At 36.7% G+C, this 12852-nt stretch overlaps 1 protein-coding gene across 4 annotated transcripts in view; it reads left to right on the top strand.

Annotated features, from left to right (window-relative positions):
- HACD4 (3-hydroxyacyl-CoA dehydratase 4) overlaps positions 1 to 12852 on the top strand; it is a 37434-nt gene that overhangs the window by 17661 nt on the left and 6921 nt on the right. For all 4 annotated transcript variants that reach the window (XM_036082641.2, XM_036082637.2, XM_036082639.2 and 1 more), the window contains 2 exons: positions 296 to 408; positions 5486 to 5592. In XM_036082641.2, coding sequence (XP_035938534.1) covers positions 296 to 408; positions 5486 to 5592 — 220 coding nt within the window. The remainder of the gene's footprint in view (positions 1 to 295; positions 409 to 5485; positions 5593 to 12852) is intronic.

Genomic DNA, 12852 nt, shown 5'->3' with positions numbered 1-12852 from the left:
ATAAAAGCTTGCCAAAGTGAATAAAAACATGGGTGCATATATCGCCGGAGAAATATCCTGAGTAGATAAAATATGTTTTCTTTTCATTCATTATATATAATTTGGAGAATACAAAAAATACCAAGGAGGAAATGAAATTGACCTATAACCCTACTGAGAGATCATGTTAACAGTTTAGCATACCTATTTCCAGTTAAAGCATACTTTGAAGAGGAACTCTGGTTTTTAAAATTAGAAAATTACCTACATGCATAACAGATGATCCTAATTCTTGACTTTGCTGTTTCTTTGTTAGCTCACAGAGAGAATAATCATCCTCTTTGTGGTGATCACCAGTCAAGAGGAAGTCCAAGAGAAATATGTGGTGTGTGTTTTATTCATCTTTTGGAATCTATTGGATATGGTTAGGTAAGGAGGCAAAATAATCTCTTAAAGCCAAGTTGCTTTTCTATTAGTAATAGCTGCCTACATTTGGTTACCCTGAATGAGAGAGTAAAACAACCCCTTTGCAAATTATTTTATCTTGATATGGAAATGTATTCTTAGCGCTTTCCATAATGGGCATATCAGAGGTAATGCAAACCTCCCGTGGTATTACAAGAGCAAATCAGTGCATTCAGTTTTCCAGCAGAAGACTTGGCATACCACCAGTTTGGGATAAACCTCACAGCTGCTTGCTAATGAAAGGCATTCCTTGAAATTGCTCTGGTACATTTTACTCTAATAAGCAAAGCAAGACTTCTATTATGTCATAGTCAGGATTTACAAAGTTGGTTTCTGTGAATTCCAGAATACTTTAAATACAGGGCCTCATCACTCTGGTGAAGAACACACCTCCATATACATTTATTTTGTATTTTTTATTGAAGTATAATTAACTTTTTTATTGAAGTATAATTAACTTACATAATGTTAATATTAGTTTCAGGTATATGACATACTGATTGGAGAGTTTTGTTTTTTAAAGATTTTATTTATTTGACAGAGCAAGCACAAGCAGGGGGAGCAGCAGAGGGAGAGGGAGAAGCAGGCTCCCCACTGAGCAGGGAGCCCGACGTGGGGCTCGATCCCAGGACCCTGGGATCATGACCTGAGCCGAAGGCAGATGCTTAACCAACTGAGCCACCCAGGTGCCCCTGATTGGACAGTTCTATACATTAATCAGTGCCGACTATGATAAGTGCGGTCACCATCTGTCACCATACAACATTATTACAATATTTTTGATTATATTCCCTATGCTGTACTTTAATCACCATGGTACATTTTATATACAATTCCAGTGGGTCCAAATGACTTACTGAAGTTATTTTGTGGATTCCCTCTGAATCCTTGAACCTCAGATTAAGAACCTTTGCTCTAGATCATCTTCAGTTTCCTTCTGTTTCTAAAACTTTGCAAAGAGATGAGTCTAGTCTTATCTCTACCAGCAGTGGGGTAAACAGTCGCCTTTGCTCAGAGGCTCATCTTGGGGAGGTGTCCTAACCGCTACTTTGGCTTTCACAAATGAGAACCGCCCCTCCCACTTGCAAGATCTGGATGTGGATAGGTAACAAAAGCACCCTAGCATTTTAGCTGAGGTTACGTGAATTACTCATTTATTAAATTGTCAGTAACTTACCTGAATTAAAGTATTTCTAAATAATGGGGTGAACCCTAGAGTGAGTTAGAATGAAATGTTTTGTTGAATGAAAAGGACTATCATTCTTTGTATATATAATTTAGGAAGTTATTCCTCATTTTTTAACTGATAGTTTTGTAGACCTGGGGCGAATTTCATGGACTTTTGTAGCCCATGACTTTCTGTTCATGAGACAAGGAGCCCCATCTGGGACTGGGACTTTCTGACATATTGTTCTCTGGTATGCTTGACTCTTTCAGTGTTGATTCAGTCTCTGATAAGCTCAGGTAAACCCATTAGAGAACAAAATGATTTTAACATTGAGAGTAGTATCATGATGTCATGGAAGGGTTTTTTAACAGAGGAGATCTTAGGATGACTCCCACCTCCACTGCTTGCTATATAATCTTGGACATACCACTGAACCTTCAAAAACAAAAGAATTGAGATAATTCATGTACTTTAATATTCACCCTTTATTTTTTAATTAGTTAGAGTGAGAGTGAGGGTGGGGAGGGGCAGAGGGAAAGGGAGAGAATCTTAAGCAGGCTCCACGCTCAGTGTGGAGCCAGATATAAGGCTCAGTCTCAGGACCCTGAGATCATGACCTGAGCTGAAATCAAGAGTCAGACACTTAACTGACTGAGCCACCTAGGCACCCAACATTCACCCATTTAAAATAGAAAATTTGTGGGTTTTAGTGTATTTAAAGATGGGTAACTATCATCACTAATTTGAGGACATTTTCACTGCACTCTATAAAGAAACCCCAAAGCTCTTAGCAGTAAAATCCCCATTTTCTCCTCTCAGCCCCTGGCAGCCACTAACATACTGTATGAATTTGTCTATTCTGGACATTTCATATAAATGGAACCATCCAATATGTGGCCTTTTGTGACTGATTTCCTTCACTTAGCATAATGTTTTCAAGGTTTATCCATATTATAACATGTATCAGTATTTCATTCCTTTTTATGGATGAATAATATTCCATTATAGCGATATACCACTTTTATCCATTCTTCAGTTGATGGACATACTTTTTGGTTATGAGGAATACTGCTATGAACATTCATGTACAAGCTTTTGTATGCACATAAGCTTTCATTTCTCATAACTTAGAAGTGAAATTTCTGAGCACCTAGCCTTTTTGAAACTTTTTTTTTTTTTCTCTGTTAAGTTGGGGTGGAATTATCTTCCCAACTTACCCTAAAATGACTCTTTTTTTTTTTTTTTTTTAAGGGAAGGACTAGAGGGATACCTGGGTGGCTCAGTTGGTTAAGTGTCTGCCTTCAGCTCAAGGTCATGATCTCAGGGTCCTGGGATCGAGCCCCACATTGGGCTCCCTGCTCAATGGGGAGTCTGCTTCTCCCTCTGCCTCTGCTCCTCCCCCCCCACTTGTGCATGCTCGCTCTCTCTCAAATAAATAAAATCTTAAATAAATGCAAGGACTAGAAATTTCCTCAGCCTGATAAAGGCATCTATAAAAAATCCACATCCAGATGATTGTTCATGTTGAAAGACTGACGCTTTCTTCCTAAGATGAGGAATGAAACAAGGATGTACACTCTTGCCACTTCTATTCAACATTGTACTGGAAGTTCTCATCATGGCAGTTAGGCAAGAAAATGATGTAAAAGGCAATCATATTAGAAAGGAAGGAGTAAAGTCTCTATTGGCAGGTTATATGATTTTGTACATAAAATCATAAGGGATCCACTAAAAATACTAGAACTAGTAAACTGGTAAAGAAAGGTTGTAGAATACAAAACCAATATACAAAACTCAGTTGTGTTCTATACAACTTGTAATGACCTATCCTAAAATAAAATTAAGGAAAAATTTCATTTATAATAGCATCAAAAAATAAAGTACTTTGGAATCAATTTAACAAAAGATATGCAGAACTTACACATTGAAAACTTTAAAATACTGTTGGGAGAAATTTAAAAATATCTAAATAAAGAGATAGCCCATGTTTATGGGTTGAAAACTTAATATTGTTAAGACTGCAACACTCTCCAAATTGATCTGCATATTCAAGGCGATCCTTATCAGAACCCCAGCTGGCTGCTTTGCAGAAATTGCGAAGCTGATCTTAAAATTCATATGGAAATTCAAGCAACTTAGACTAGCCCAAGCAATCTTGAAGAAGAAGAACATAGTTGGAAGACTCACACTTCTCAATTTCAAAACTCACTACAAAGCAATAATAATCAAGAATGCAATACTGGCATAAAGATATATCATAGAATTGATAGTCTGGGGATAAATTCTCATATAGCCAATTGATTTTTGACAAGGGTACTAAGACCATTAAATGGTGGGGGGGAAATAGTCTTTTCAACAAATGGTGCTGGGACAACGAGATGTCCACCTGCGTTGGACCCTTACCTCACACCATATACAGAAGTTAAAATGGATCGAAAACCTAAATTTAGAGCTAAAACTATAAAACTGAGAAGAACGCATAGGGGTAAATCTTGGTGATTTTAGATTTGGCAGTGGATTCTTAGACACCAAAAACAGAAGCAACAGGAGAATAAAAGATACAATGGACTTCATCAGAAGTGGCTTTAAACATGTAAGATGTTTATCTACTCTTGCAATAAAAAAGTAGATGCCAGTTTTTCACTGAGATTGGTACAAATCAAGTTTGATAACATGCCATGTTTAGTGAAGGCTTGCACTGTTGGTATATGGTTTTTATGTACACAGATAAGCAAATGCAAGAATATTTGAGAGGATATATAAGAAACTGGCATTGGTCATTGCCTCTGAGGAATGGAATCGGGGTCCTAGAATGGGAGAAAGGTTTAGTTTTCTCCATGTTTTCAAGGTTTTGGATTTTGTTTTGCCATATTATGTACAGCCTATTCCAGTAGTTCTCAAAGTATAGTCCCTAGACCAGTGTGGCATTAGCATCACCTGGAACTTGTTTATAATAGAAATTCTCAGGCTCTACCTGAGACCCACGGAATGAGACACTCTGGGTATACGGCCTAGCAGTCTGTGCTTCAGCAAGACCTCTGGGTGATTCTTATGTATGCTTAAGCTTGAGAACCACTGCCTAGTCAGAGAAACAAAAAGATGCAGACTACTTCATCTATTACATCATGAAGGCAGCTTTAAAACCACCTCTGCACCCAAAACAAGCTTCTAAGGCCAGTTCTTTTTTTTTTTTTTTAAGATTTTATTTATTTATTTGACAGAGACATAGCGAGAGAGGGAACACAAGCAGAGGGACTGGTAGAGGGAGAAGCAGGCTTCCCGCTGAGAGGGAGCCCGATGCGGGGCTCGATCCCAGGACCCTGGGATCATCACCTGAGCCAAAGGCAGACGCTTAACGACTGAGCCACCCAGGCGCCCCCTAAGGCCGGTTCTTTAACTGATCACACAGCATAGCACAACTACACAAGCAGAAGGATGCCAAATAAGGACTTGGAAGTCACACTTGCATTTTAAAAATTCATTCCCTAAATATTTACAAGTATATCTGTCTTTAAAAATCTAGCGGCATGCTGCATAAAATGGGCTTAGCTTCTGAGTGAAATTGAAGCCACTAATCAGGGAAACTTGTAATTTGCTGAGGGCTAAGGGTTCCATTTTTCTTTGTTTACCTCCATAATTATCCATGATCCACCCCCTGAGACAAGCCAGACTGACACAGTTCCCTTCCCCTTATTTATGTATGTATGTATGTATTTTTACCTCTTCTGCTTAAATGATAGGATATAAAGTTTGGAATTTAAACTTTCCAGTTGTATCTCTGTATTTAATTACAGTGTAAGATATTTTCTTCTCTTGTTCTTTCCCAGACATCAGCAGGAAATGATGTTTCTGAGCTCCTTTGTTTTCTTTTAGGTACACTTACAGCATGTTATCAGTCATAGGAATATCCTATGCCATCTTGACCTGGTTCAGTCAGACACTGTGGATGCCGATTTATCCTCTGTGTGTTCTTGCTGAAGGTAAGACAACAGTGACTTTGCATTATTGCTTACTGACAAAAGCAATCTAGTTATAATGGTTCACTTAACTTTTTGATGATTAAATTACTATTTTTGCTACTGCTAGCTGACAACTGACGGTGAATCATTCCTGGCACACTTCCCTCGATGCAAAAAAGCAAAGCATTTAAGAAATAATGTTAGAGGGGAGGCAGCTTTGCACAGTAGACAAAATATTGGATGAGGAATGAAGACATCTGAGTACAGGCCCTTAACTTCATTAACTCGCTGTGTGAGTTTTGGGCAAATTATTTAACCTCTCTCAGTTTAGTCATCCAAAAGGGGTTTAACATTTAGTGACTCAGTGATTTTTTTTTTTTTTTTAAGTAGGCTCCACACCCAGTGTGAGGCTTGAACTCATGACCCTGAGATCAAGACCTGAGCTGAGATCAAGAGTCAGATGCTTAACCGATTGAACCACCCAGGTGCCCCAGTGATTATTTTTAGTGCATAGAAATTCAATTCCCCTGGGCTGGACTACCTTTCCTACTTAACCATCTACCATGCATCACACTCTCTGCCAGTAACAGTTAACTCTACCTTTAGATCAGTCATCAATTTCTCAGGGAAGCATTCCTCAACTTTCTCAACTAAGTCCATTCCCTGTCCCCCATTCCCCACCCCCACCCCCCACCCCAGTACAGCACCATGAATCTCTCTTTCATAAGACCTGTCTCAGGTGTGATTAGACATTTGTGTGATTCTTTGAATGATGTCTGTTTCTTTTCTAGCCTCTAAAGCAACTTGGGGATATGGAGTTGTTTCCTTGCTTGCCTTTTTCTCATGCACCCAATATACATGCTCAATAAACACTGAATAAATTACTGAATACAATATGAAGTAAGCTAGCTACTTAGCCTAAATGTAAACCTAAAACTTAAATAATTCATAAGTTTGCAAAAAGCTTGAGGATATTAGGGGAGTATATGCTTCCTTCTGTAATGGATTTGGCAGACTGGTAAGGAACTTTCTGAAACAGACATTAAAATTTTTGAAAATGGAAGGCATAACGAAATAAGAAAGCATATTAAGGTAACTAAGGGAAAACATACAAAAAGAAATTTAACATAAAATGATGACATTGGCAATAATCATAAAGTGTATATATTCTACTCACGTTTCATATTTACCAATGACCAGAGAAAAGTTTATAGTAAATCATATTAGGTAGAACTTTAAAAATTTGTTTTGCTTTCAAAAGAATTACTGATTTTTAGGATAGACTATGCCAAGAGAATCTAGAGAATACTCCTGAAAACTAAAAAAAAACTGGATTGCTCATTTCTTTGAGAATGAAGTTCTTCACTCATTAAAACATTAAGTACATTCCTTTGTTATATCCTATGAAAAATACCATAAAGAATATATTATAAAGGAATAAGGTAGAGATAGGAGTAATCTTTTCCTAAAAATAAAGGATGAATAACTGTATAGAAAACTTTTCCATTCTCATTATTTGATAATGTTAAGCCTTTCTGGGAAAGCCATGTTCCAATATGTTTGCCATAAAACCCATTTCTTTTATTGAAATTAGATTCATAAACTTATTCTTGCAATTAAAAAGCAAAGTATATGCAGAAAAAGAGTCTGGAAGCATATGTGACAAAATGTCAATAATGATTCTGGGTAGCAGAATACAGGTAACTGTAGTTTTACCTCTACATGTTTCTTTATATTTCCAGTGCCCCAAAGTATAAAAATATGTAGTTAAGAAAACCTAGTTGACTTTTGATGACTCTAATATTTTTAAATAGCTATAGTTTCCATCCAATACTATAAAAGACAAAAGCAGGTTCTATAGATAACCAAATCAACTGTTTGTACTGATGAAATTCTAGAGACTTAGGTGCAGCATCTGGAAATCTCAGACGCAGGACAATTGCGGACCCTATGCGCCTGCCATTCATCCTGCTCAGGCTGGCCCTAACAGCTTTGGTTGCCCAACACTTCTTCTGTCTCGAATTTTTTTTAATTTACAAATAATTTTAGACTCATAAGAAGTTACAAAAACAGTGCATTGTTCCCATATACCTTCACCCAGCTTATCCTAAAAACATCTTAAATAACCATAGTACATTATCATTTCATAAAGTGTCATAAAAATCTATATGTGAGATATAACTTCATAGAAGCTCCTCTTTATTTTTATTGAAGTATAATTGACATACAATGTTATATTAGTTTCAGGTGTACAACATATTGATTCAACAATTCCATACATTACTCATTTTTTGCCACAGTAAGTGTAGTCACCATCTATCACTGTACGACGTTTTTAGAGTAGAATTGACTATATTCCCTATGCTGTACTTTTCATCTCCATGACTTACTCATTTTATAACTGGAAGTTTATACCTCTTAATCCCCTTTATCTATTTAGCCCATCCCCCAAATACCTCCCCATTGGCAACCACAAGTTTGTGTCTGTTATTTAGGGGCGCCTGGGTGGCTCAGTTGTTAAGTGTCTGCCTTCGGCTCAGGTCATGATCCCACGATCCTGGGATTGAGACCCGCATTGGGCTCCTTGCTCAGCGGGAAGCCTGCTTCTCCCTCACCCATTCCCCTTGCTTGTGTTCCTGCTCTTGCTGTCTCTCTGTCAAAAAAAAAAAAAAACTTTAAAAAAAAGTCTTTTATTTTTTATATTCCATGTATAAATGAAATCATATGGTATTTGTCTTCCTCTGTCTGACTTACTCCACTTGGCCTAATACCCTCTAGGTCCATCCATATTCTTGCAAATGGCAAGATCTCTCTCTCTCTCCCTTTTCTTTTTTTAATGGTGAACATTCCACTGTGTGTGTGTGTGTATCTTCTTTAACACATTAATACATCTTTATCCATTCATCTATTGATGACACTTGGGTTGTTGCTTCCTTATCTTGGTTATTGTAAATCATGCTGCAGTAAACATAGAGGGGTGCATGTATCTTTTCAAATTAGTGTTTTTGTTTTCTTTGGGTAAATACCCAGTAGTGGAATTACTGGATGGTATGGTATTTCTTTTATTTTTTTTTTTAAGCTAACACTCTAATTATCCATTTTATTAAGGAATACTTTCTCAGAAAAATATAAGACAAAAATCTTAAGTATATTTTAAGCATTCACTCATGCAGTGCACTCGTGTCTATTCAACATGAGGGTCTCTATGCCTTTAAGACTGCTCAACCCATTCCCGTTTAATATTTGAATGTGAAATTTCCTAGTAAGTGTGAGTTCACTGGTATGGTATTTCTATTTTTAATTTTTTTGACGAATTTCTATATTGTTTTCCACAGTAGCTGCACCTATTTACATTCCCACCAACAGTCTTACCAAGTTTCTTTTGCTTCCCATCCTTACCAGCATTTATTATTTATTTTTTTATTTTTTTTTATTATTTTTTTGATATTAGCTATTCTGACAGGTGTGAGGTGATATCTCATTATGATTTTTATTTGCATTTCCATGATGATTAGTGATGTTGAGCATCTTTTCATTTAGCCCACTGTGTGTTTGCCATCTGTATGTCTTTGGAAAAATGTCTATTTAGGCCCTCTGCCCATTTTTTAATCAGATAGTTAACGAACTGTCTGGTATTGAGTTGTATAAGTTCTTTTTTTTTTTTTAAAGATTTTATTTATTTGAGAGAGAGAGAGAGAGCACATGAGAGGGGGGAGGGTCAGAGGGAGAAGCAGGCTTCCTGCTGAGCAGGGAGCCCGATGCGGGACTCGATCCTGGGACTCCAGGATCATGACCTGAGCCTAAGGCAGTCGCTTAACCAACTGAGCCACCCAGGCGCCCTTGAGTTGTATAAGTTCTTTATATATTTTGGACATTAACCGTTTGTCAGATATTTTGCTTTCAAATATCTTCTCCCATTCTGTAGGTTGCCTTTTACTTTGTTGATGGTTTCCTTTGCTAGCAAAAGCTTTTTATTTTGATGTAGTCCTAATAGTTAAGTTTGCTTTCATTTCCCTTGTCTGAGGAGACATGTATATAAATATGTTGCTAAGGGTGATGTCCAAATTACTGCTTATGTTTCCTTGCAGGAGTTTTATGGTTTTGGGATTCATTTAGGTCTCTGATCCATTTTGAGTTTATTTTTGTGTACGGTCTAAGAAAAGGGTCCAATTTCATTCTTTTGCATGTAGCTGTCCCATTTTTTTCTGCACCATTTATTGAAAAGGCTGTCTTTTCCCCACTGTAAATTCTTGCCTTTGTCATAAATTAATTGACTGTATAGGCATGGGTTTCTTTCTGGGTTCTCTATCCCGTTCCACTGATCTATGTATCTATTTTTTATGTCAGTACCATACTGCTTAGATTACTGTAGCTTTGTCTCATATCTTGAAATCTGGAATTGTGATACCTCTGGCTGTGTTCTTCTTTCTCAAGATTTCTTTGTCTATTCAACGTATTTTGTGGTTCTATACAAATTTTAGGATTATTTGTTCTGGTTCTATGAAAAATGCTATTGGTATTTTTATAGGGATTGCATTGAATCTGTAGTTTGCTTTGGGTAGTATGGACATTTTAATGTTAGTCTTCCAATCCATGAGCATGGTATATCGTTCCATTTGTGTCCTCTTCAGTTTCTTTCATCAATGTCTTACAGTTTTCAGAGTATAGGTCTTTCATCTCCTTGATTAAGATTATTCCTAGGTATTCTTTTTGGTGCAACTGTAAATGGTTAGTAGCATATAGTAGAAATGAAACAATTCTCTGTTAATTTTGTATCCTGTAAATTTACTGAATTCATTTATCAGTTCCAATAGTTTTTTGGTGGAGTCTGTAGGATTTTCTGTATGTGGTGTAGCATGTCATCTGCAAATGTGCTAGCTTAACTTCTTCCTTGCCAATTTGGAAGCCTCTTTTTTCTTGTCTGATTGCTGCAGCTAGGACTTCCAGTACTCTGTTGAATAAAAATGGTGAGAGTGGACATCCTTGTCTTGTTCCTGATCTTAGAGAAAAACCTTGATTTTCAGCATTGAGTATGATGTTAGCTGTGGGTTTTTCACATATGGCCTTTATTATGTTAAACCCATTTCATTAAGAGTTTTTATCATGAATGGATGCTGTATTTTGTCAAATGCTTATCTGCATCCATTGAAATGGTCCTATGGGTTTTATGTTTCCTGTTGTCACTGTGATACATCACATTGACTGATTTGCAAATATTGGATCACCCTTGCATCCCTGGAATAAATCTGATTTGTTCGTGGTGAATGATCCTTTTAATGTATTGTTGTATGCAGTTTGCTAATATTTTGTTGAGGATTTTTGCACTGTGTTCATCAGAGATCCTGGCTATAGGGTTTTTTTTTTTTTTCTTTTTTTTCTCCCTCTTTTAACAGTGTCTTTGGTTTTGAAATCAGGGTATTGATGGCCTTGTAGAATGAATTTGGAAGTTTTCCTTCCTCTTCTATTTTTTAGAATAATTGGAGACTAGGTATTAACACTTCTTTAAATGTTCGGTAGAATTCACCTGTGAAGAAGCTGTATGGTCCCAGACTTTTGTTTGTTGGGAGTTTTTGATTACAGATTCAATTTCATTACTAGTAATTGGTCTGTTCAAATTTTCTGTTTCTTCCTGAATCACTTTTGGGAGATTGTATATTTCTCAGAATTGATCTGTTTCTTCTAGGTTGTCCAATTTATTGGCATATAATTTTTCATATTCTCTTACAGTCCTTTGTATTTCTCTGCTATCAGTGGTTATTTCTTCTCCTTCCTTTTTAATTTTATTTTAGTTCTCTTTTTTTCTGATGAGTCTGGCTAAAGGATTATCAATTTTGGTATTTCAAAGGACCAGCTCTATCTCTTTTTTTGTTTTGTTTGTTTTTAGTTTTTCACTTATTTCTGCTATAGTCTTTATTATTTCCTTCCTTCTGCTTTCTGCTAGCTTTGGGGTTTGTTCTTTTTCTAGCTCCTTTAGGTGTAAGTTTAGGTTGTTTGAGAGTTCTCTTGTGTGTTGAGATAGGCCTGTATTGCTATAAACTTCCTTCTTGAAACTGCTTTTGCCACATCCCAAAGATTTTGGGCTGCATTGTTTCCATTTTCATTTGTGTCTGTGTATTTTTTTTGTTTTCTCTTTGATTTCTTTGTTGACCCATTCATTGTTTAATAGCATGTTTAGCCTTCATGTATTTGTATTCTTTCCAGAGTTGTTTTTATAATTGATTTCTAGGGGCGCCTGGGTGACTCAGTTAAGCGTCTGCCTTCAGCTCATGTCATGATCCCAGGGTCCTGGGATCGAGCCCTGCATAGGGCTTCCTACTCAGCGGGGAGCATGCTTTTCCCTCTCCCTATGCTGCTCCCCCTGCTTGTGCTTGGTCTCTCTGTCAAATAAGTAAATAAAATCTCTAAAAAAATTATTTTTATAATTGATTTCTAGTTTCATACTGTTGTTGAAAAAAACGCTTCATAGGACTTCAGTCTTTTTAAAATTTTTGAGACTTGTGTTGTGGCCTAACATTTGATGTGTCCTGGAGAATGTTCTGTATGCACTTGAAAAGAAGGCATATTCTGTTTTTTAATGGAATGCTCTGTATATATCTGTTAGGGCCACCTGGTCTAATTATGCCACTCCCGTCTGGCCTACAAAGTTTCTGCTGAAAAAAATCAGCTGATAGTTGTAGGGGATTTCCCTGTGTGTAATGGTTTTCTTTTCTCTTGCTGCTTTAAAAAGTCACTCTATATCACTGCTTTTTGCCATTTTAATTATTATGTATCTTGGTGTAGACTTCCTTAGATTCATCTTGTTAGGGGCTGTCTGTGATTCCTAAAATGTGTGATGTCTCTTTTCTTTCCTAGATTAGGGAAGTTTTCAGTTATTTCTTCAAGTAAGTTTTCTGCTCCCTTCTCTCTCTCTCTCTCTCTTCTGGGATCCCTATAATGTGAATGTTGTTACTCTTGACGATGTTGTTGAGTTCCCTTAACTGATCTCATTTTTTATTCTTTTTTGTTTTTGCTGTGCAGCCTGATTACTTTCCATTACCCTGTCTTCCAGATTGTTGATCTGTTCTGCATCCTCTGATCTGCTTTTGATTCCTTCCAGTATATTTCATTTTTTGAATTCTTCAGCTCTAACTGGTTCTTTTTTATATTTTCTCTTTGTTGAAGTTCTCACTGAGGTCATCCACTCTTTTTTCACATCCAGTGAGTATTTGTATGACCATTACTTGGAACTCTTTATCAGGCACATTAGTTACTTGTTTCATTTAGCTCTTTTGCTGTGATTTT

This window comes from Halichoerus grypus, chromosome 14 (assembly GCF_964656455.1).
Source record: "Halichoerus grypus chromosome 14, mHalGry1.hap1.1, whole genome shotgun sequence".
NCBI classification, from domain to species: domain Eukaryota; kingdom Metazoa; phylum Chordata; class Mammalia; order Carnivora; family Phocidae; genus Halichoerus; species Halichoerus grypus.
Note: the sequence above shows the minus strand (reverse complement) of the source record. Positions and strands in the feature narration are given on the sequence as shown.